Raw genomic sequence first — 22,658 nt, forward strand, 5'->3', positions numbered from 1 at the left:
AGAAAACATCCGTTGCCCTGTCAACTTTAGTGAGAATAGGGTGCACGAAAGCAGAAACCTGCTCTGCAGTCTCACACAACTGTGGAGCACTACTGAATATCAATTTGCAACTAAGTAAAATTATATTTAAACAGCAACAAAAAGAATGTAAACTGAATGTAAAGATGACGAGTCAGAATTCTGCAATCCAGATTCAAACACATTTTAGAAGTACTTTGCATTAACTAAATAAATCAAGCTATTTTCTTGTCCATAACTGCTACTGTAAGCTTGAATATAACATGCAAAAGAACAATTTTGTATCACTGTGTGTACCACAAAAATGGGATATTATTAGATAAGTCTCCAACCATCATGTTGCTTAAAATATGTGCCAAGGGAAGATTACGATAATATCTGGCATTTCACAGCACTAATAAAATCAGAGCTCTGTTTGACAACAAACAATAAAAATGACATTTCTTGTAAAGTCTCTAGGTAGGCAAGGAGACAGCTGAGCTGCAGAATTTTAATGTAAATGCCCATTTTAGAACGAAATCTATACCCACACTGTTCAATGAAGATTTCTAAACGTTCTCATGAAAATCCAAGTATAATCATGGTGGCCAAAAATTCCAACCACGTTTAAAATGCATCATGGCTTTTCTGAGCTGAATGCTTTCGCTACGGATGAGGCAGCTTTGTCCATCGAAGGCCTTGTATGGTTGAGCATACTCGCAGCAGATAAACATCCCCGTTAATTTCTGGCACAACTCGCTCCCTAAGAGTCTCTGATACTAAAGCTGAACTGAAAAAGTGGCCAGACTTGAACTCCAACTGAAGTTTGAGCTCATTAGAGGAATAGAATAGAGATAAGCTTAATTTCCATTAGTATTTATAACTTTCAAGTTCTAATCAGCATTGTAGAATGAAGATTATCCCAGTTTTACAACAGCAGGAATCATAGGTTGTAGAACTGCACATTTACTAGCAATCGCTTGCTGACAGGTGCAGAATGCAAACACTAAGCCCAGAAAAAGAGTCACTATAGAAATATTAACAGAACTGGCTGATGAATATAGCAACAACATTGATTGCATCAGCAAAAGCATACTCAAATACTTCTTTTCATGCATTTCACTGAAGTACTGGCAGGTTTTTACCCTTAGAAATCAGATAGGGTAGTGTAAAATTGATGTTTTTTCTTTAATTCTAATAATGAACACAAAGCATTAGCATTTTCACTCCTCCTAAATGTGCCAAATCTAAATATTTCAGATTTAAACAGTAAGAAGCTATTTTTTTCCCTCCAGTTTCTGGCATCCATCGTATTTGCATCCAACTGCTACTTTTGTGGCAGAGAAAGTTGTCTATTCTTGGGCTGGCCTAGCTCAGAAGAGCACACGCGTTTTCCAGCAGTGCCGGAGCTCCACAGACTTCGCAGCTGAACTGTAACTGGGTCAAGCCCGGAGCCCGAGCGAACAGGCCACTCGCTCAAGGCACTGCTCTCCCCAGCCCCCATCCAAATTAACGGGGTATTTTGACCTGGAAAAGACTTCAATCTCCTATCACCCAACACTGAAGCTTAAGCTAATTCTCTAAAATAAGACACGTAAAAATTATGCAAAAGCTACAGATATTAATATGCTGCATACATATATTGTTTAAGAAAACTTCTAGAACTTGCCTACATGCTTTTTCCCTGTAAATGAAAACCGGGTAGATAACGACAACTTCAGCAATTGAGTTGTTACCCTCTTCTACCTGTCAGAGCCAGCTAACGGCCATCCAGACCCCTATTTACTTCAAAGTGCAAGAAACATCAGTTCTCACACTTGTAAGTCCAACACTTACCTTATTTCAGGCATGCTACAACTTCATTATAAGCTAAAATGTCCCATTTTAGCACTTGATGGTGATAAGAACTTTTAATTAACAGCACCACAATTGGCTTAAAGGAGCCCAGATTTCACAGCAAATGTTTCAGTGCAGATTCATAGGACAGAACCCAAGGTAACAACAACGTTCCCATGAATAATCCTCTGCAGTCCTAGACGGCACAAATCGCATCACCACAACCATACGAGCCTACAGAATCTGTCACCTTTCCTTTCCCCAAGCACGGCTTGCAAGGATGAAGAGGGTAAAAACAAAACTGAACTCCCATGTTTCAGGGGAATTTTAAAATATTCCAAAGGGCCAAAATATGTTTCAACAATTTGGAATTATTTCTCTTATTCATACACATGCACTGAAAAACAATCCTGAACAGTTTGGAAAGTTGTTTGATGGATTTTGTGCTTGCAGAAGTTCCAGCACTACACATTTCCAGAACAAGCCAAAGACAACTGGAAGCAAGAAAACAAGCCACCCCGATCTGAGGAAAGAATCTAAAGATTAAGCTGTTTACAGAGGTGTACTTCTCAAAAGATCTCCGTCTCATAAAATCATTTACTTCTAGGTCTGAAAATAACTCTCAACTCTTAAGTAGAACTGTATATTCCTTTCTGATGAGATGTTCTGGTCATATCAGCTTAATTCAAAATCCAGTAATGAGAAAAAAAGAGAAACATTATGATTTTTTCCATCTATAGCTGAGAAAAGATACATTAGTCATCATCCTAACCTTAGCATATTTTGCCGAAACTCAATATCCAATAAGAATCTGTTTTTCCCTGGCATTTACAGAACTTAAGATATGGGAAGTCCACCACGAAGACAGCTGCTTCACCTACAGAAGTCTATTCAAGGCAACTGATGCGCTTGGTTTTTAGTTGGTACCATCTTTGTTTGAAGTATTAATAGAACAGAGTTTCAAAAAAAAAAAAAAAAAAAAGAAAAAAGAAAAAAGAAAGAAAAAAAGGCCTGGGAACTTTGTAGAAATGTTTAGGAATGCCCTTCAAACCTATTAAAATCCAATTACCAGAAGGTAGAGTATGTTCTCAAAATCAGCCCTTTATAGTCACCTCTCTCTGGAAGCACATGACAACCCAGCAGCAAATTCCTGTAAAGTTGCAAGAAAAGTCAGAACATCCAACTGCGCAGGGCAGGTGCAGCTACAGTTTATCAAGTACGATGTCTCCTAGTTAAACGGTTAAATCTATGAACATTCAAAAGGTTCTGTTTGGGATTCAAGATTAATTTCAATTAGCTGCTGAGGGAATTTCACAGCTCTCCTGATGCTATTATTCCAGTCTCTTTGACCACAAACTCAACAAGACGACCACACATTGGTTTACACTGTAAAGGATATTTTCGCAACCAGTCTTAATTTAAATAGAAAGCTTAGATCTCTGAGGCAATAGCAAAGACTTTGTGGCTTTTTCTGTGAGATGTCTTTGGATGATTCCTACATACAAAACAAAAAACACACCTAAAATATTACAACATTCTCAGACTCTAGTCATCCTTGTGCATCAAACACAAAGAAATGATAAAGATTGTGTTCATAGCATCACTGCAAGCTTCACGCCTGGACTTGCAGGATCAAGTAGCTTGACTTCTCAGTCATGCTTTTACAAACAGCCCCCTGAATATAGTATGATCTCCTGCTCTGTGACCCTCACTTTGAAATACTGAGTAGACATAGTACTTTGCTCCTGAAAGTTGTCTGCTACTAAAGAATTAAACCAGAAGCCCAAAATGAACGTATCTACTGTAAGAAGTAAATTAATTATACAAATTAGCAGAAAATATCTAACACATTGAATATCTCCCTACAACCAACGCCATCATGTAAGTTTACCACGCTTTGAAAGTGAAAGAATTATTTCCAACTAGCATTATTCATATCCTCATCCTCCTGCAGGAAAACATCCTATAAAAAGAAATAGCTTGAAAACAAATTAAAAAAAGAACGGAATGAAGAACTTTTCAAAACTTGCATTTGCACACGTGCACAGACACACACCTTTTACCAGTCACATTTTAAAATAACTAAACACCATGCAACTCATCAGGACAAACTCATTTGCCAAAGGGAAACCTCCCCTGCCTAACGAGCAGTGTTAAGTTACCAGCTGCTGTGGAATATCAATTTGAGAAAACATTCTACTGTTAGAGAAAAATCTTGATATATGGGATTCATCAAGGAGAAATCAGTCCAATTTTTGCAACATACGGGCAGCTAAAGGTACCAGAGATGTAGTTTTCTGCAGCCACACTGTGCTGTGTCTCTAGTCGACCCGCTCAAAGTCCTTTCAGGTGCGACTCCAAGGACTGGAGCTACCGATTCCAGCTATTGATCTGCAGAGTATTCCCCGTAAGCACCACACCTTTAGACTTCAGTTTTCAAGATTAGGGCAAGTTTTCTTACCACAGTTTAGAAGCTTATAGACAGGAGAAAGATCACCAGGGGCTTTATCAGCTTTATTCTAGTTTATTCACTTGAAAAAGCTACCAGTAGACAGAAAGCTCCATTAGCAGAGCTAAAACAAGGAATACCCTTGAAGAAAAGACAAGGTGGTGAAGGCACCCTCATGCAGCCACACATCCTTCACCCAGGAGGAAAAGTCCATTTTTTCCTTTACAGTAACCAAGCTCAGGTGAAAGAGAAGGGAGGTGACAGGACTGACTTCAAAATTATCTAGTAGCCAGAGAAACCGAAGCGCTGAGTGGAGCAGAGTCCAGGACAACACCCGAGCCAAATCCCGGAGCTGTGCCGGGAACCCAGGGAGGTGGAATACCCAAGCGGTGCATCTCCATCCACCCGGGACCTGCTGGTCTGGACTTGCTCCTTTCACACGCCGTCTAAATTTTAAGTTCAGCCCACTGAGTAGTAAGGGCTGGCGAAGAGTATTATTAAAAAAAGAGGCAGAGAGAATGAATACCACGGTACACGTAGCTCTTGGCATGGCGGTGAGCAGAGGGGCTAAGTCATTTAAAAATTGGAGGTTTGAGTTTTCCTGATACCTGGGTGTCCAGCCAGCCACAGGAGCCCAGTCCAACGGAGGAGCGCGCCATACCCGCGGCTACGCTCTGACCCTTGTCCTCCAGCCATAAGACAGGCAGCCTCTAAAGCTGCAAAATAAGCACAGACCTCCGATCGGTGTCATTCCCATCGGTCACTATCGTGTATAAAATTAGATGCTAGAAATGCCATAACAATATCTGAACTAGAAAACAGTCCTATATTTTTACCTTTTTTTAGGGAAGGTCAATACTGTGACACTCAAGGGTCACTTTGTTCTGTCTTTTATATGTACACATGCATATATATATTTATAGGAAAAGAAATTAGTATTAAAGCAAATGGAGTATACTCAGAGAAATATTACAAGCACCATTTGAAAACACAACAGCAACTACTGGTGACTGTTCCCTTGCCACTCCTCATCCTCCTTTAAAAAGAGAAAAAATCTGCTCAAGTGGAATCACAGAGCTGATTGCCTGAATTCTTTGACTAAGTAGGAATTCACGTATTAAACAGGGAATTAGTTGAGAGCATAGTCTGAAAGGGAACAGATTAAGGCTTTACAGTTATTTTCAACAAAATATATACATATCAAAGGTGAATTGCAGGCTACGTTTTCAATCTAAAAAGCATTCTTACCTCTTTAATTATGCTAAAGGAGGAAGGCTTTAGATTTTCTTGAAAAGAAACATTATTGACTATTTTACAGTAAAAAAACACAACATATAGTGAAGAAACTCCTATGCTATCCATGGCAGAACGAGTTTGCAAATTCTCACAAGAATTTTTGGAAAATGCCTGGATTAAACTGCCAGCAGCTTAATCAATATTTCTTCCATATATCATCTATTTCTCTACCACGCTCTAAAATGCCACAGAAAAATAAACAGAACAATAATTTCCAGTATTCTTTAAGAAGATTCAAAGCTTTCTAACTTACAGAACAGAGATAAGGCAAAAAGTATTTTCGTTTCCAGAAACGAAGATTGTTGGTCTCTCCGAAGCAGCTGAATAGCTTCGGTTTCCCTGGAAACATAGTTTACCTCTCCTGCCTACCACGAAAATTGCCCGTAATTACCACGACGGAATAAAACACCAGTTTTGACAAAATATCAATTGCTACATGCCGTAATTTCATTTAACACAGCACCAATATTTCATTTTGTCACGAGCAACAGTTGATCCCGAAAACAATTTTACTGCTGGGCTCTGAAGAGTCAAGCCCGCCGGTGTAATAAAGGGTGACGATATCTCGTAATGGTGCAGAAGAGCTTCCGCCACCTGCGATGCCCCTTAATCCCGCTCCACGCACACGAATCAGTCGCACAGATTGCGCCGCAGGAACAGAAGTCAGGCCGATACCTGAACCCGCGAGATTAACCTGCTGCCTTCGAACAGGGGCAACGCGGGGATACCAGCGCTCCTGCGGACAGACCCACACGGGCAGAGCTAAGGGTGAAACCACCGAGGAATCGAGGGATCTCGCGGATCAGCGTCTCCCTCTCCAAATCCCGGTTTTGCTCTTCCACAGGGCAAGTGCACAGGTCCAGGGAAACCCAGGGAAGCGGGAACCGGTCTTTGGGTCATCTCAGCTCAAACACGGCACAGGCAGAACCGCGCATCGCTTCATCCACCCGCAAATCGCTCACATTTGGGGTTTAAAATAAAGCGCATAAAGCGTTGCGTAACACAAGACAGCGGTACGAATCCGTCCAAATCTCGGGGGCGCTTCCCGAGTGGAAGCGCACGCAGGGAGCAGTGGGCCGAGGAGCAGCGACGGGCTGCGCAGCCGGGGGGGGGGCACCCACCGGCACCGAAACCAGCCGCGGAGCGGGGAGAGGCTCCCCGCAGCCCCCGGTGACCCCCCGGGGGGGGGGGGGGGGGCGGCGCCCACAGAAGCCACCGGCGCTGCAAGACGCGGCTCGGACCCGGCGGAGCATCGCGGCCGCGGCGGGGTCTCCGCCCCCCCCCGCCCTTCCCAGCCGCTCCCGGACGCCCCTCGCCCGCGGCCCCGGCGCAGGGAGGGCGGGCGGGCAGCGGCGCTTCCCCGGCAGCTCCCGGAGCCGCGGCCCGGCCCGGCCCGGCGCCCCAATACCCCGCGCGGGGGGGGCGGCCGCAGCGGGGCCCCGGGGTGGGGGTGGGGGGTTGCGGCGCCACCCCGGCGGCAGCACTTACCGCGGCCCCGGCCCCGGCCCCGGCGCGGCGGCGGGAGGAAGTTGCCCGGGAAAGTTTGGGCACGGCGCAGCCCGCGGCCTGCCCGGCTGCGGCGCCCGGGCACGGCCGGACACCCCCACGCGGGGGCGGGGCCGAGGCGGGGCCGCCCCCCGCGCTCCCCGCGGGCCAGGGGCTGCCGGGGGCCGCCGCCAGGGAGCGGGGCGGGGCGGCGCGGCACCTCCCGGGCGCCGCCGCGGCCCGAGCTGCGGGGCGGGGCCCGGCCCGGCCCCCTCCGCCCCGGCGCCAGGAGCCGCCGGCGCCGCGGGAAAGCGCCGCTGTTGCCATGGCGACCGCGCGGCTCCGCCGGGGTGGGCGGGGCCCGCCGCTCGCCCCCCCCGCCATTCCCCCGCCGCCCTCTCAGCGGAGGCCCCGCCCCCTCCACCTGCCCCCGATGGCCCGGGCGCGGCGCCGGCGGCGCCGAGGCCGCGGGTTCGCGGCCCGGCCCTGGCGCGTCGCCAGCGCTGTCCCCTCCCCGCCGCGGTGCCGCTGCGCCTTCCTCCTCCGCGACAGAGAGCACAGCCCTGCCCCCCCCTCCCCGAGCCGCAGATGGGCGTTGGTGAGGGGCAGCCGGCGGCGCCCTCGCCCCGAGCGACCGGGCGGCCCCTCAGGCTGGGGTTTGCGTCGCCGGCGCCCGGGCCCTCAGCGGTCTGCGCAGCGCGGAGGGGCCCTGTGGAGCCTGCTGCCACCCCGCCGCGGCCTTCGTGGAGCGGCTCCCAGGCCTGGAAGCCATAGGAGAGAAATCCCGGGATTGCGTCTCCTCAGCGAGGGGACTGTGTCTCCTCAGCATGGGGACCACGTCTCCTTAGGGGATCGTGTCTCCTCAGCCAGGGGATCATGTCTCCTCAGCGAGGGGACCACGTCTCCTCAGTGAGGGGATCGTGTCTCCTCAGCGAGGGGACCACGTCTCCTTAGTGAGGGGATCGTGTCTCCTCAGCCAGGGGATCATGTCTCCTCAGCGAGGGGACTGTGTCTCCTCAGCATGGGGACCACGTCTCCTCAGCCAGGGGATCGTGTCTCCTCAGCGTGGGGACCACGTCTCCTCGGCCCGGCACCCCATCACAGCGTGGGAATGATGCCTCCTCATCAGGACTCTCCCCATGAGGAGGCAGGGCGGTGGCGGCACAAGCGCATCTTTCTGTCATTTAAGAAAAGGTGTGGCTCTGTGTGACCGAGGAGTCCAAAGTCGCAGCTGGGGCAGGGCCTGCCGACAGGCCTGTGACTCACTGCAGGCGGCCAGCAGCTGCCCTGCGCTGCGGGGACGAGGGAGAGCCGGCACGTGTTGCGGTGGCAAACGGGGACGGTTCACGTGGCCATGCGTGGGACGAGGCAGCTCCACGCCTTCGGCATCAGTCACCTTGACGTGAGCCGAGCGGCCGGAGCGGGTTTGTCCCACCACACTTTGGACTAACCCTGCCACAAGCTCTGTGCGTGCGACAGTGCAGAGATGCTGCAGCTCAGCTCGGAGCAGGACCTTGAAATGTCATGCAGCAGCTCCAGCTCCAGCCAGCGGGGAAGTTACTCATCCGCAGTTATCCACCCTTCAGGGAAGCCTAGCCAGATCCCGCTTCCGTCATGGATTTTAGGGGTCTTGGGACAAATCAAGTCGATCGTTCTGTGCCCTCTCCCCTGCCTGCACGGGAGGCAACGCTTCCCCGGCACACCTCAGCCGTCCGAGCACACGCTGCTGGCACCAGAGCTGCCTCTTAGCAGGTGCATGGATGGGGGCCAGCAAAAACGTTCCAGCAGCAAAAGCCTCCAGCTCTGCCATAGCTGCATGAATAAAAGAGAGTGCCTCACCTTCTCTTTCCATGCCCTTGCTGTATACACCCACATCCCAGTTAAATTAAGATCCGTTTCCCACAGACCCCTGGTTCCCAAATCAGGGTAATGTATGTATTTTCCCCACCTTAGCAATCCTTTTATCTCCACCACACACACAAACACAAAGGGAACCCAGTTCCATGACTCATTTACCTCTCTGTTTTCCAGAAACCAAGACACAACCCCATCCTCTCATCCACGTATCCTGCCCCCAGCAATCCCCCCGCAGCTGACTGGCAGCAGCCCCTCCGTGCCAGCCCCTTCCCCGCAGCTCTCACTGTCGGTGCTGGTAGTGACCGGCGTGGGAGAGGGTGAAACACAGCTCAGATCAGCACCTTTGTAAAGAGGGTGTTGCTGCTTCCTACCCCTTTGAAGTGGTTCATGTCCCACCCACGGCTTAGGAACCTCTGCTCTAGCACATGGGCCTTCAGAAAGTAATGTGAAACAGTGAAATTGTCTCATCAGTTATTCAGGTGCCACTCTAATGGCATCATTCTCCGCAGAAACACCTACATACAAGACAGCTGGAGACAGAGAAGGGGCGAAGCCCGGCTACCGAGGCTACACCGCCTCGGGGAGACAGCATTCAAATGGGCTGTTTCAAGGAAAAGCAGACGCGTTCTCAAGAACGCTGCCGCGTTTCCCACTGTCTGAGGAGGAACCTTTGCAAATGCCCACAGAGATGAGACTTGGGAACTTCAAAGTAGCCACAAAAGCTCTCGGTGCTTCAAGCCCCAGCAGGCCAGCAGCAGCGGCTGCACCCGTGGGATCGCAGAGCTGCAGGGGAGATGCAATGGCGCAGAGCAGGCCCGGTCTTGAGGAGCCTGCAGTGCACGCTAGCAGGGCCGTATCCCAACCCTTCCTCAGCCCGGACACATCCCCACCGCGTGGGAATGGCTCAGCAGACGGAGAGGAACCGTGGGATCCTCCAGGCCTGCTGTAAGGAGCCGGGGGCCCTGCACAGGCAGCCGCGCTCGGCAGGCATCCTGCCCTCCAGCCTGGCACACCAGCCGCTGGCACCCGGCAGGGAACCGCCAGCCCCGGCCTTGTGCCATCTCCGCTGTAAGCGCAGGGCCGGCACAGAGCTCTGCCGCGCGCAGCCTGCGGTCCACGGGAGGTCCACAGCCCTTCTCCCACCGTGTTCATCACCACGTAATTCCCTGCAGGTAACTGCGCTCCAGGGGCAGAGTTAAACACGCAGTCCTGTTCTGTCACCCCATGTATGTAAATTAGAGCTGTAATTCCACCCTGCGGTGTGGATGGCAATAGCAAACGGACACTGCCAACCCCGTTTCGCACAGACATTTGAGCTTTGAACCTTTGGTTTATGATTTCACCGGACCTGCCAGTGCCACGAATGCCGGCGCCGGCGATACGCAGCCCAGGAGTGCTGCACTCGCAATCAGTGACGGGCCTCTCAGCTCTGAGACGTTCTCGTTTTCTTACATACAACTTCCTTTGCTGCCAAACCAGCAAAAGGCTCTGCCGGGCTGATGTACCAGTTTACTAGCAGCTCTGCTTGTTCTCACACAGGTAATGTCACTGTTTCTCCTCTCTGTGGTACAACTACCTTCCAGGGCGTGTTTTTATGCCAGACCTGTCAGATTTTACCACCTGAGAAAGAGCTTTTCAGAACTTAGCTAAGCACTGTGCGAAACAGTGAATAACAGCGACCGTTGCTCGTAGGGACAGGGCTGCTCCGGCGATCCGGTTTCCCTCGCGCAGTCTGTCAGTGCCCTGCAGTGGAGAAACGGGTTAATTGCATATGCAGAGCAGGGGGCTGCCGAATGCTGCGTTGCACTCCTGCAGAGCGAGGCCAGGCCACGGAGCCGGTGGGGACAGTCCACCCCTGCCCCTTCGCAGGAGGAGCTCGTTGGCTGCCTCCTCCTCCGGGAAGACGGTCTGCTGCTGGGTCACCTGTGCCGCGACGGCAGCCGGTCTCTGCCCGACTCCACAAACACGACTGTGGGGCGCCAAGGGCAAGATTCCCTCCGTTGTTCCAGTTATTACCGATCTCCGTCACTTCCCGCTGTGCAAGTCACTCCTATTACAGGGAGGTGGGGATGCATGCAGAAACCCTTCAGCGGGACCTGGGGAACAAGCGTCTGGTCTCTTCAGACTGGTGTGGGCTTGACACAGCCAGGCCAAGCAGTCAGGCACCTTAGCGTCCCGTCTCGCAACCCTCCACCAAGCGAGCACCTCCGCAGAGGCCAAAACTCCTGCCGAAGGTTCAAGAGGAGGCCGCACGCACAGCTGGCGGGAACGCTCCCTGCCCCAGGCGTTAAGTGCTGCAGGAAGCTGCTCCGTTGCCAAATTAAAGATAATTTTCAGAAAGGAAAACAGAGCACAAAGCTTCCCTCCCTCCTCCCCATCAGCACCACAGCAGGGAGCCTTCAAAGCTCCTTTCCTGCCCCGTCACGTTCAGCCACCCGGAACATCAGTGCGCGGTACAGGGCGAGCGCGCAGGGCCAGGCCGGGAGCGCGCAGAGGCTGCGGCCCCCGCACCGCCTTTCTGGTAAAAGCACTGCTTACTGCAGACTCCTCTCCTGCCCCGAGTTTCCCTCCTGATTTAAACAGGAGCAAGACTTGGACAGGGAATGAACAAAATTCCTCCTCCTCCGAAAAGGAGACATTCATCAAGGCGGAGGTTGCCAAGCCTTCTTCATCCCTCCACCCTTGAGATCCAGCAGCACTAGCCAGAAATCCTTGACAAAAAACCAAGGATAACTGAGCATCACATTTGTATGTGTAACGCTGCTCGGCAGGAGGGAGCTGTCACAGACTGCACTGCCGCGGAGGATTTATTGCACCGGCGCGGAAAGTCGCTGGGTGTGGATTTTTGGGCAGTTACGAGCCCTGGTGCTGCTGCCTGTGCTGGTTTGGGTGAGGACGCGGGAGCCCCGTCGCTGCCCACGGCCCCGGTGCAGGGTCGGGCGCGCGGGGGCCGACAGTGAGAGCCAAGGGACGCAGCTTTCCTGGGAGCCTGTTTTTGTTTTCCCAGGCAGGAGAGTGACTCAGATTTCAGTTTGCACGCCTGTAACTCAGCCAACAACACGTTGTTAGTCAAACCGATAAGGTACATATCCCCGTACTATCTGCAGAACTAATAAAAGCTAAAATACGCTCGTCCTCCCCAGGGCAGCGGGTCCCGGGAAGGCAAAGGGGCCACGCGCTGGCGGCCGAAGCCCTCACCCAGCTCCCCAACAGCCTCTTCCTCCCACACAGCCTCCCTCAGCTCCAGGCAAACACATCTCCGGCTAAGCAGGAGAGATGATCTCAGCCTGTACGTTATCATGGTTAAGAGTTTTATGCTAAATATCAGTGAACACTTCCATGTTGTTCTAATGCAGTTGCTGAAGGTGTTGCAGAAATGCTTTCGCTTTCTGAAAAGTGCTCCAAGAACCACTGCACCTCCTCTGTGCTCCAGAAACGGCTCAACACGTCGCCGCTCTCCGGTCTCCTTCATCCGTGCTCGTTTCCCATGGCTGTGGGGTACGTTCCCGGAGGCCGTGGGGATATCACCGCGGGAATTGCTCTGTCACGGCCACCACGCGCCCAGCAAACTGCAGCACCTGCTCCCCGACCGCCGCCGGCCGTCCCTGTCTGTGCACCTCTTGTACTGGTGCAAAACGTGGCTACCGACCCGAAGGATTTGTCCAGGTGTTGCTACACCCGGGTAGGGACAAGCCTTTGTCTGATGACTTTATTCTCCCTAGAAAAAGGGCAGCTCTGGAACACGTGTTAGAACCCGTTGGACCAGGCAGATGCAGGCAGGGTGCTGCCAGGGCAGAGCACACCTCCGCGGCAGCAGAGAGCCGTTCAGACTAGAAATACTGTGCGCGGAGATTTTAACGTGTTCATTCACGCACGCTGACAACGCGCTGTAAATACTCCTCGTCCTTCGCTGCCGCTGCGGCCGGAGCACTTCACCCTCCTGCCCCAGACAGAAAACCGCGACGGTTCAGGCGCCGCTTTGCAGGCTGCCGTCCCCTCCCCGGCACCGCGGGGCGATGCCGATGGGCAGCCCGGGCTTGACTAAACTGGTGCAAAAAGCCGGACAGGTGCTTTTGTTCTGGATTAAACCAGGTTTGTTTCCACTGAGTCACACAGAATCAGCGCAAGTCTCTGCACACGCAGATCTCAGGCCTCCGTTTGCCATCCACTTAGGCCAGGGCTGCTAAGGAAAAAACCAGGCTGCAAAACTGATCCTGCAGATGCAGAACCGAGGCAGGGTCACGGGGCAGACCCGGGAGGCGCGTTACGTTTTCAGTGGCTGCGCCAGCGAAAGTGCACTTCAAAGCACAACCTCAGGATATCTGTGTTTGTGCGCAAGTATCCAAAATTAAAAATTAATGAAATTCACTTTCAGGATCATTTACTCTCCTCCATCTACACAGCCCAATTTTTGCCAGTCTCTCTGCACCGCAAATACAGGGCATTGCTGCATTTGCACACTGGGGACCTGGCCACCAGCAGCTAGATTGCCAATTAATACCAGGTAATTAACACATTCGTAAGGGTTGGTTGAATCCCATCCTGACGTTTTCCAAACTGTGTTCGAGGAGTGTCTTCATCAGCCTTTTGAAGTTCTCCACTCGAAGTTCCCTGGCTACCAATTAGCCTGCGCTAAAAACTGGTGCGGTGCCATCAGAGCAAACATGCCCCAAGAAGCAAACGTATTAAGGATTAATTAAATACCAGATTTTATTTAATTAAGCCTCTTCTAGTGAGTGTATAAAGGCAGGAATCTGGAGCTAGTATCTGATCTTGCTTTAGCTCCAATCCCATTTTTAAAAGCGCACTTAGACTTTGTTGGTGGTGTTTAAAACATCAGATCCAGGCTGACGCAAATCTGTTTCGCCCTCCCGGCGCGAGCACCAAAAGCAAAAGCACAGCATCACCACGGGAGGTGGCCGATGGCACCAAGCCCTGCCAGGGTGGGGGTCCGCTTGGCCCCGCCGCGCGCCCGTCCCCCCGCAAACCCCCTCTCCTCGGTCCAACGGTGATGCAGAATGCAACGCTGGCGTCGCCCCGTGGCCTCCCCCCGAGGACCGGGACCCCCCGCCAGCCGCGACGGCTCCTCACCTGCTCCGCCCGCGCCCCCGGGACCAGGCGCGCTGCAGCGCGAAGCTGTTGTCGACCTCCCACGGGGCGACGGATGCGCTCGGCAAAGCGGAGCTGCCGGGGGTCCGAGCTCGAGAGAAGGACAACGATGGGGCGGGTTGCAAGAGGCTGCAGCTTCCCCGCGCGGGGCTCCGTCCCCGGCTCCCTCCCTTTCCGCGCGGCTCCCACCGCGGCAGCAGGGCTCGGCTCCGGCAGAGCCCGGCGCAGACCTGCCCCGGCACTCCCGGCCCCTCGGGCTCGCCAGCGCCGAGCTCCCACCTCTGCCCCGGGCTCCCCGAGCCCACACACGCCGGCTGCCAGGGCCGTCAGGAAACTTGGCCCCGGCTCAAGCAAAGTCACGCAAGCAGCGGGGAAAGCCAGGGCCTGCAGAAGGTGCAGGCAGGCCCCCGGCGCTTGCGGGGCTGCTGGTTACTCGCTCTTGCCCCACGCGGCTCTCGGGCCTTCCCCCGCCTCCAGCCAGCGCAGCGGCACCCCATAAAGCTGCCAGCACACACGGTGCCGTGAAGGACCGCCTGCGACACTCGGAAAAGAGAAACGCATTCTCCACCACAGAAACGTTGGAGGTGGAGGGTGGAGGTTAAACAAAAGATCGTGCTCTAAAAGATCTCAGGCCCTGGAATGGTTCCTGCATTGAAAAATTCCTTGCCAACAGCTTAGAAAGCACAGAAACAGCTTAGCGCGGATTAACTCAATCTGCATCATTCTGAATTACCACTTCAGTAACCGCAGCAGCGAGCAGGGACCAGAGCAGCTTTCTCCAGACCGAGTTGGGGACTGATTACGTTGCTGCGGTGCTGAGCTCTCATTAAGAACTGAAGCATTTTTTCTAGAAACGAGGAGCAGGTATTCCAGGGAGGGAAGGAAGCAGAAGGCCGTGACGAACATTCAATTATGGTGGTGGAAGCAGCTTTATCCCCCCAGAAGCCGGGACGGAGGCACCGTGAGCAGCCCCCTGCGAGGCCAGCTGGCCGCCGCTGCCACCCGCAGCCCTCAGAGCTGGGGGCAAAGCCGGCAGCTGCCTGCGGCCGTGGCGGGACGGGAACACCCAGACCCTACAACGCTGAATACCATGAAGTCAGAAATGCCTCGGGACGAGTAGCATAGATGTGGAGACGAGGAGCAGGACAGAGCAGATGCTACACTGTGTTTTTCAAACTCTGCATTTAAGACATTTTTTTCCTGGAAGTATTTTTCCAATATGCTTCCCCCTGGTTTGTACTTCAGCCAGCTCCTGCAGCCGCTGCCCTCTCCTTTCCAGGGCGCTCCACGCTCGTCGTCTCACCAGGGACCACGCAGCCGTTTAGAACAACCAGGATTTTATTGATTTGAAAATACATTAACCATAGAGAATAGAGCTTTTGTTTTTCTTTCAGAACAACAATAAGGAACTGTTTACATAAAAAAACAAAAGCATGAATAAAATATAAAACAGATATTATACCACAGTGGGGACTTCAAATAATCTAAGAACATTAGCAGCACTTCTACAAATATATTAAAAGCTATAGTGCTCATTAATCTCAGAGCAACTCCCAGAGACCAAAATGGCATCCAACATGTAAAAGCAGCAATTCGGTGCAGGGCAACATAAAAGTCTAACGCCAGTACACGAAACACATTCCCAGCCCTGCACAGCGCTTGCGGCAGGGCGATGGTCCAGCGCTCCCCGCTCTCCCTGCCGAGCTCCCCGCAACACGTTTTAGCACGAGGGAAGTGAAATTACGGGCCTAAGGCTACGTTTGAGGTGGACTTTCAACAAAGTTTTAGATTAATTCTGCTTACGAAGAACAGCTTTCTCCTCCCTGGCTCCCGGGAATTACTCTCCAAGGAGAGACTGAAGTTCTGAGAATTGAAGTAGATCAGCTTATGTAGTCATGAAAACCAAATTTAAGCATCTCAATATCCAGTATCAAGATTTTTAATTCGTTATCTTCCTTAGCAGTGAAGCAACACGGATTCTTAAAACTTGCAGGTATTTTTTGAGATTTTGTGCATAGTTTAAATTCTAGCAGATTAACAAAAAAAAAAAAAAAAAAAAAAAAAAGATAAATGGTGCTTTTTTCCTTTTACCAGAAGTTTCCCCATTTAGCATTTTTTGGTTCCTACACAAAAGCTAATGGAAGTGGCTTTCCCCCTCCCACGGCTCCGAGCGGCAGCCGCCCAGGGAAGGTGCCCGGCTCAGAGCGGTCCCTCCCCGCCGCCAAGCGACCCGGGAGGCAGGTCCCCGCAGCGCTCCCAGGGCTCCCCGGTGCACAAAATCAATCAGGAAAAGGAAGTTGTTAAACCACTGACCTGGAATTAAAGGTTGAATGTGCTTATCGCTGGGCTAAGATTAGATACACGTTAAAAGAATGACACGGCTATTTCGAGAACACACATTGCCCAGGAAATTCAGGATTCTGATGACGTTGAGAAGAAATCCGAGCACTAAGCTGTAAAAAAGCACAGCTGCGGCACGGAAACAGCCTTAGCTCTGGCCCATGCTGCCACCATGAAACTAATGAATGAAGCTAATCATGAAACTGCGGTGAACCTAACGGGGGACTGCAGAGGCTTCGAGTACCTCGGTCACTGATGCGCGTTTTCTTCATGGCAGGCAACAAGGATAACGACCTCGAGTGGAAGTCATCTGAGTGCCTGGAATAGCAGGCAACAGTAAATGGCATTTCTATCTGCTTTAGGGCATCTGAAATAGAGTTTGAGAACTGAGTCTAGTAAAAGTTACAACATTCCCATATTGCTAGAAAACTGTCACTTCATCTGTAAGTTGTGCTCTTTTGCTATCGATTTGTGCTCAAGCAACACTGAAATCCAGAAAATGTGCCTGGAACCACTTGCTACTGGTGAAAATTCCTAAGCAGGTTATTTACTGAGCAAAAACATCTGACAAATGTACTGATGAAATAACAATCACTCTGGTCCCATCGAGGAACCGGCTCAGAGCCTACCAGCAGCTGACCACGAATGCCACAGTACAGAGCAGCAATTTACTGTATTTTAAGATTTTTTTAAAGCAAAGCTTATGTGATGAGAATCTTTAAACTGAGCCCATATCTATTTTCAGGACTGTTTGCCACAGTGGCTTCCAGTGCAGTGAATTATCCAACTGATCAAAATAAATAGAGAAAGAAAGGTAGGCCAGACATCCCAATTAAACAAAACAAAACAAAACAAAACAAAGAATCTCATCCTATGAATTTGCTCTTGGCCACCAGCCTGCCTCAAGGCTCGTGCCTCCAGCGTGGGACAAGGGACGGGCTCTCAGCTTGTCCATAGATGGATTCCCAGCAGAACTCAGATCCTAAGCTGCCACATCAGGAATAATTGCTTCTCTTGATATATTTTTTAAATTATCAGTGAAAATGATTGCAGATACCTGCGTTTCAGTTGCTGGCTTTAGCTACAATAAAAGCTGTATTTTGATATGTTAAGAGCTGTCCAAAAAATAAGAGGCTAGGTGAGAGCAGAACAGTGTGGCAGCAAGAAGTTCCCATACAGAAAACCCTCTCGATCTTCATGAAAAGTGTTAGTAGCAAAGCAATTCAGACTCCATACAGTAACAGAAAAACTCCTATAAAAATCACACATTCAGGAACAAAGACAACTTCTAAAGTGTTTACATTAGTAACACTAAAAAAATGGGTACCAAGAGTTATTTGGCAGATTGCATCAGCAGAAAGCTCAAATGCACAAAGAAAATCCATTAATAACTCCCTCAGGAGAAAACCGGGCCAGAACTCAAACATTCGCTGTATCTAAACATGGCAAGATTATTTGAGAGCTGAGCAGCTCCAGCAAAAGATAAAGTGAAAAACCCCACACCTCTGCAGATGCTCGAAGCAAAAGCTCAATGCAGAAGCCAATGTAAATTGAACAGATTAGCTCATGGCGTCAGTCCTTCAGTGCAGCTCAAGTCCGCAGTGAGCCAGGGAGGAGAGCTCAGGTCTGGGTGACGTGGGATCCAAACCTCCCTTCAGCAGACAGGAAGGAGGCAGCAGCCTCGAGCGAGAAGGCACAGCACGCCGGAGTCCCTGGGCTCGCACAGCTAACAGGCAGCTAAAGATAGCCACCAGACTTGTACTGACATTGCACGGGGTGAATTTCAGCCGTGTGCAACTGCTAGGAGAAAATATTCCTCTTGCCCAACAAGCTAGAAAAGATTACTGTATATGGGCAAGCATTCCCCTGTGAAGGGCTTTCTCTCTCCATAGTAAACAGGCAATCCTCTGGCTGCGCAGCCAAGAGCAGGAGATCTGTGCGGTCCTGCAGGCCCGTGGGAGATTCATTCTGCCTGGAACCAAGAGCGCTTGGTTTCAGCGGTGCTTTCATCTCAGGGCAGCCCACCAGAGCTACAGAGTCAGGCCAGAAGAGGCTGAGGCGGGAGAAGGCCTATGAACACTTAGATAGCAAGAACAGCTTCTTAAATTTTCAAATAGATCTCGAGTCCCAGACTCCTGGTGTGCACCTGCTCTGCGGGTCTACACGAGCACGTTAACCTACCAGACAGACAACTGCTTTCCCAGAAGAGCCACCAAAGAGCACAGCTGCTACCAACACTGGTCACAGAAACTATTACTTAGGTTAAGATGTTCACAACTGAGATGGGACCACACGTGGACAGAGGCTGTGGAAGATCAGACCACAGGCACTGTCAGCATGACCTATTTCTAATGTCCCACAGGCAGCCGGCCAGTTGGCCAACCTGCTCCCATGCCTGGATGGGATGGATGCGACAAGGACGGCAAGGGTGTGACAGGGTGACCAGCCAGAGAACAGCACTGTCCATCCATGCTGGGCCTGAAAACCATTCATGTTTTCTGCTTCACATGAGCACAGGAACATAAAACTGGACCTTTGAGGTCAGAGACTCTAGTTCTGGAACATTTTGGAGCAGAACATTTTCACTGACTTTTGCAAGAACGACATTAGAGCACTGCAAGGGGTGCACTGACTTCAGCAGACACTGACTTCTGCATTGACACTAGTTCAGAGAGCAGATCATCTCCACAAACATTCTGTGCAGGTAATTCAATACTCTCTTCCTAACAAAACAGTATGATCAGCTGCAGAGTGACATCAGTCCCAATTTAAATGTAGCCTGACATATTACTTTCTTTGGACCATCCAATTTCTTTGCGGCTCACATCAGGCCTCAACTCTGCAACTGTTCTTACCCAAGCTGATCCCTGGGCATGAACAAAACCCTGCACAGCTCGAGCAGCAGTCTGCCCATGTGGATTTTACTCAGCACCATAGCTGGAACATCAAGGCTGTGTTTCTTTTCCACAGTTCTAAAATCAGAACTAAACCCCAGCCAAGCTGGGGTCACAACGGTGGTTCTGCTCTGGGCTTCCTGTTGCCATAAAAGAACAATATCACAGTACAGGAAAGTGACAGATTGGCACATCATTGAATAGGTGCTATAGAAACCACACAGTTCTTCAAAGCAAAAGATTTCTTCTCCCCCCCCTCAAAAAATAACCCACTTAATTCACATATTTTCTCTCTACTGTATATATATATATTATATATAGACACAATTTTTGGTAAACATTTACAAGATATGTTTGCAACATTGAAAAGATATATCTCCATTTGCATAACAATGCACACTCACATAATTCAGTATACAAGGACACACAGTAATGTACAATCAATAAATAAATACGTTTTCCCCCAGAAGTTATTCAAAAAACACTGCTATTGAGCGGCCCAAAGACACTCTCAGGTAATACAGACAGCAAATATTGTGCAGATTTTCTTGGCTGTTTTTGTTTAAAAACCAAGAAAAGAAAAACTGAAGTTTGAAAGATAAAGTGTCAGAGATGTTGCTTGTTAAGACTGTATTTAAGTCAACATATTGGTTCTTGTCCCTCAGACAGGGGAGGACAGAGCTCTTTCCCTTCCCTTTTGGAAAAGGTTATGCAGTCAAATTGTTACCTGTCCCAAGACCTAGAGAGCTGCAGAGGTCTCTGAACAGGAACAGTCTGGCTGGGAGGGCACGAGCCTCACTCTGCTTTAGGGAAACATGAAAAACTCACATGCGAACTTGCAGATTTGAAGCTCAAATGCCTTTGATCCCTGTGCTACTGCACCTTGCAGAGCAAGCACTTTTTGGAGACTTAATGCATAAAATTGCCTCCAAGAATTTCCTGCTTTGTTGGTACATCTTCACTCATCAGGAATACGAGAAATAAAAGACTCCCCGTTACTCTTGCCTCCTGCTGCAGTCCTCTCACCCACAGGGCTCAGCACACACCACCCTTCCCCATTTCTGTAGCTATAACCCCCTCTGTATCCCAGTACTGCAGAAGGACTGATTTGCTCCGATGCTGCAGGCTGCTTTACCATACTTTACAGGACTTCTCTGAAGCAGCAGTTTTCTCCTCTGTGCATCTTTCTTTTTTCTACAAGCAACATCTGACACACGCCACAACTAAACACAAAATACAGTCGGCACAGACTGACGTTCCACAGAAGAAGGGAAAGGCCCCTTTTCCCTCCTGACGAGCAGCACTCCACCAGCAAGAGAAAAGCAGGGCTTTACCTTGCAGAGGGAAGGAGGGGAGCACACGCACCACACACTTCAAGGTGGGAGAACATAGATTTTTGCAGCAAAATTTGAGAGAAAGTACCCTTATAGAGAGCTACAACAAAGCATCTTCCCTGCTGCTAGAAGCACACAGTCATGGCAATCTTCTGTGGCCATGGGAAAGCCCTCCCCGGCTGATCTGCACCTACCAACAACCTACACCTCTCCTTTTCCTTTGTTGTTTTTACCTGAGTTGAAAAGTGAATCCAGACCCTCTGTACCCCAGCCTCAGCGTGACACAAAACTCAGCTCTCGCCCTGGTAGCGCTGGAGAGGCACTTCACGCAGCGCGCTCCGGGGCTGCAACGCTGCAGAGCCACTGCCGTGCACCTTCCAAAAGCAAAGACCATGCAGGGACCTCGGGCTATTTCCTTCCTCACAGGCATAACATGAAAGCGGCCCACAAAGACCTGACTGGAGACTTTCAGTGGACTTTGAAGGCTTTGCAGCCAGCCCCACAAGCACACACAAAACCCGCAGGCACTAAGGGGACTTGTTTGCACTGTCTCGCTTTAGGCAGCTGGTCACTGTAATTAATAGAGAAAGAGACGGGCACCTTCGGAGGGAAAGTCAGAACAGCCACCTAAGCCGGGAGCTTTGACTTGCCTTCCAAGGAGCTCTCCCCTACCACGGGTTGCAGGAATGACAGGGAGACCAGACTCCTAGCGCGAGCAGATAGAGTAAGGCAGGTATTGAAACCTCAAATCTAGAGTTCCCAGAAGAGGTTAGGACCAGATTTTCTAGTGCTCAGAGCCCATTATAGAGGCCGGATTTTGAAAGAAATCCAATGCTGAATTCAGAGTTCCTCTGAAAATCCATGCGCAGCTGAAACTCTGTGTGCTCAGATACTATAGTAACAAAAAACGTAAAAACCCCCAGGGCAGAACAGACCCCTAAAAAAATTTAAAGGGGATGCTATGCACCAAGGGGCAAGATCAAAAGCAGAGGAGCTTCTGTGAGCAGAGTCCCTCTCTGTTACTGGTAGAGCCTCATAATACTAGTAAGAAAAAGGATACTGAGAGCGTCCCTGTCTTGCCTGGGCTTGCACGGCTGGCTGCGTTCCCTGTGCCACAGAGTAACTGCTGTCAAAGGAAGCAGCTTTGTTTCCTTGCAACAAAGGCTGGTGAGCCCAAGTTAGCCCCAAGAAGGGCTGGCAGCACTGCTCTCCCAGACCCCAAGCTCTGACCTGGGATGCTGGCAACCGCTTTCGCAGTTGTGGTGGTAACCACACGGGCTGCACTTCTATTGCAGCAAGGCAAGGAAGTGACTGCCTGGGTTCTGCTTCCAAAGCAAGTCTTTAACAATAAAATGCAATCGTACAGATCTTTGGTTAAGTCACTGAAGAATGCTGAGAAGAATGAAGCCGGGGCCCCCTGACCTAACACTGAACACAGCATTTTGAGAGCTAAGGGTACTTCCACTTTAGAAAGCAATACGTGTCCAGCTACCTTATTTCCACAGGTGTGGCACTTCAAGAAAAAGGAGAGGGGGAGGAAGCATTGAAGGGAAGTCCCGGCTCTTCGTCTGGATGCCTCATCTTCCCCACGTCCTTCATTTGTTCTCAATCAGAGTCTGGACTTTATACACAAGATCCCGAGCCAGTTTCAGGATCTGCTTGGTGTTGTGCCGCTCAGCCATTTCTGGAACAGAGACAGGAGAAACCCATGAAGAACCTCGACCCAGAGCAGCCCAGCACCTCCAGAGCAGTCCCCCCGAGCCTCGTAGCTGTCTGCTTCACAGATGAGTTTCAGACAGTAGCTGAAGCTGCCAATTTGTGTCTGAGTCCCCAGGCACCGTCCCCTGTAAAGACATCTGACTCAGAAGGGCCATTATTAACCAGCTCATCTCTGGATGACTACTGCCAGCAGGAATCATAACCTACGCTCACAGCTCATGTTAAGCACGGTAGCTGTTTAAGCAACTTAAAGCAGGTTGTGGCCCAGGATGGCAGTCTGGCTTTCCCCGAGCACCACATGACCCCCTCAGAGCCATGCCTTTAGCATCATGTTCCAAATAT

The 22,658-nt window shown here is 50.6% G+C and overlaps 2 protein-coding genes across 9 annotated transcripts in view; both read right to left on the reverse strand.

Annotated features, from left to right (window-relative positions):
• The window catches only part of KIAA1671 (KIAA1671 ortholog), a 99,912-nt gene extending 85,840 nt beyond the window's left edge, over positions 1-14,072 (reverse strand). The window contains exon 1 of one of the 2 annotated variants that reach the window (XM_064521867.1): positions 14,012-14,072. The gene's annotated coding sequence lies outside the window, so the exon portion shown is untranslated. Of the gene's footprint in view, positions 1-7,066; positions 7,212-14,011 lie in introns of those variants that run through there. The other variant, XM_064521866.1, reaches the window with a different exon arrangement.
• Positions 14,073-15,349: 1,277 nt separating this feature from the next.
• The window catches only part of SGSM1 (small G protein signaling modulator 1), a 51,594-nt gene continuing 44,285 nt past the window's right edge, over positions 15,350-22,658 (reverse strand). For 6 of the 7 annotated variants that reach the window (XM_064521871.1, XM_064521870.1, XM_064521869.1 and 3 more), the window contains one exon: positions 15,350-22,281. In XM_064521871.1, coding sequence (XP_064377941.1) covers positions 22,193-22,281 — 89 coding nt within the window. In that variant the 3' untranslated portion in view covers positions 15,350-22,192. The remainder of the gene's footprint in view (positions 22,282-22,658) is intronic. The other variant, XR_010392016.1, reaches the window with a different exon arrangement.

The sequence above is a fragment of the Dromaius novaehollandiae genome, chromosome 17 (assembly GCF_036370855.1).
Source record: "Dromaius novaehollandiae isolate bDroNov1 chromosome 17, bDroNov1.hap1, whole genome shotgun sequence".
NCBI classification, from domain to species: Eukaryota; Metazoa; Chordata; class Aves; order Casuariiformes; family Dromaiidae; genus Dromaius; species Dromaius novaehollandiae.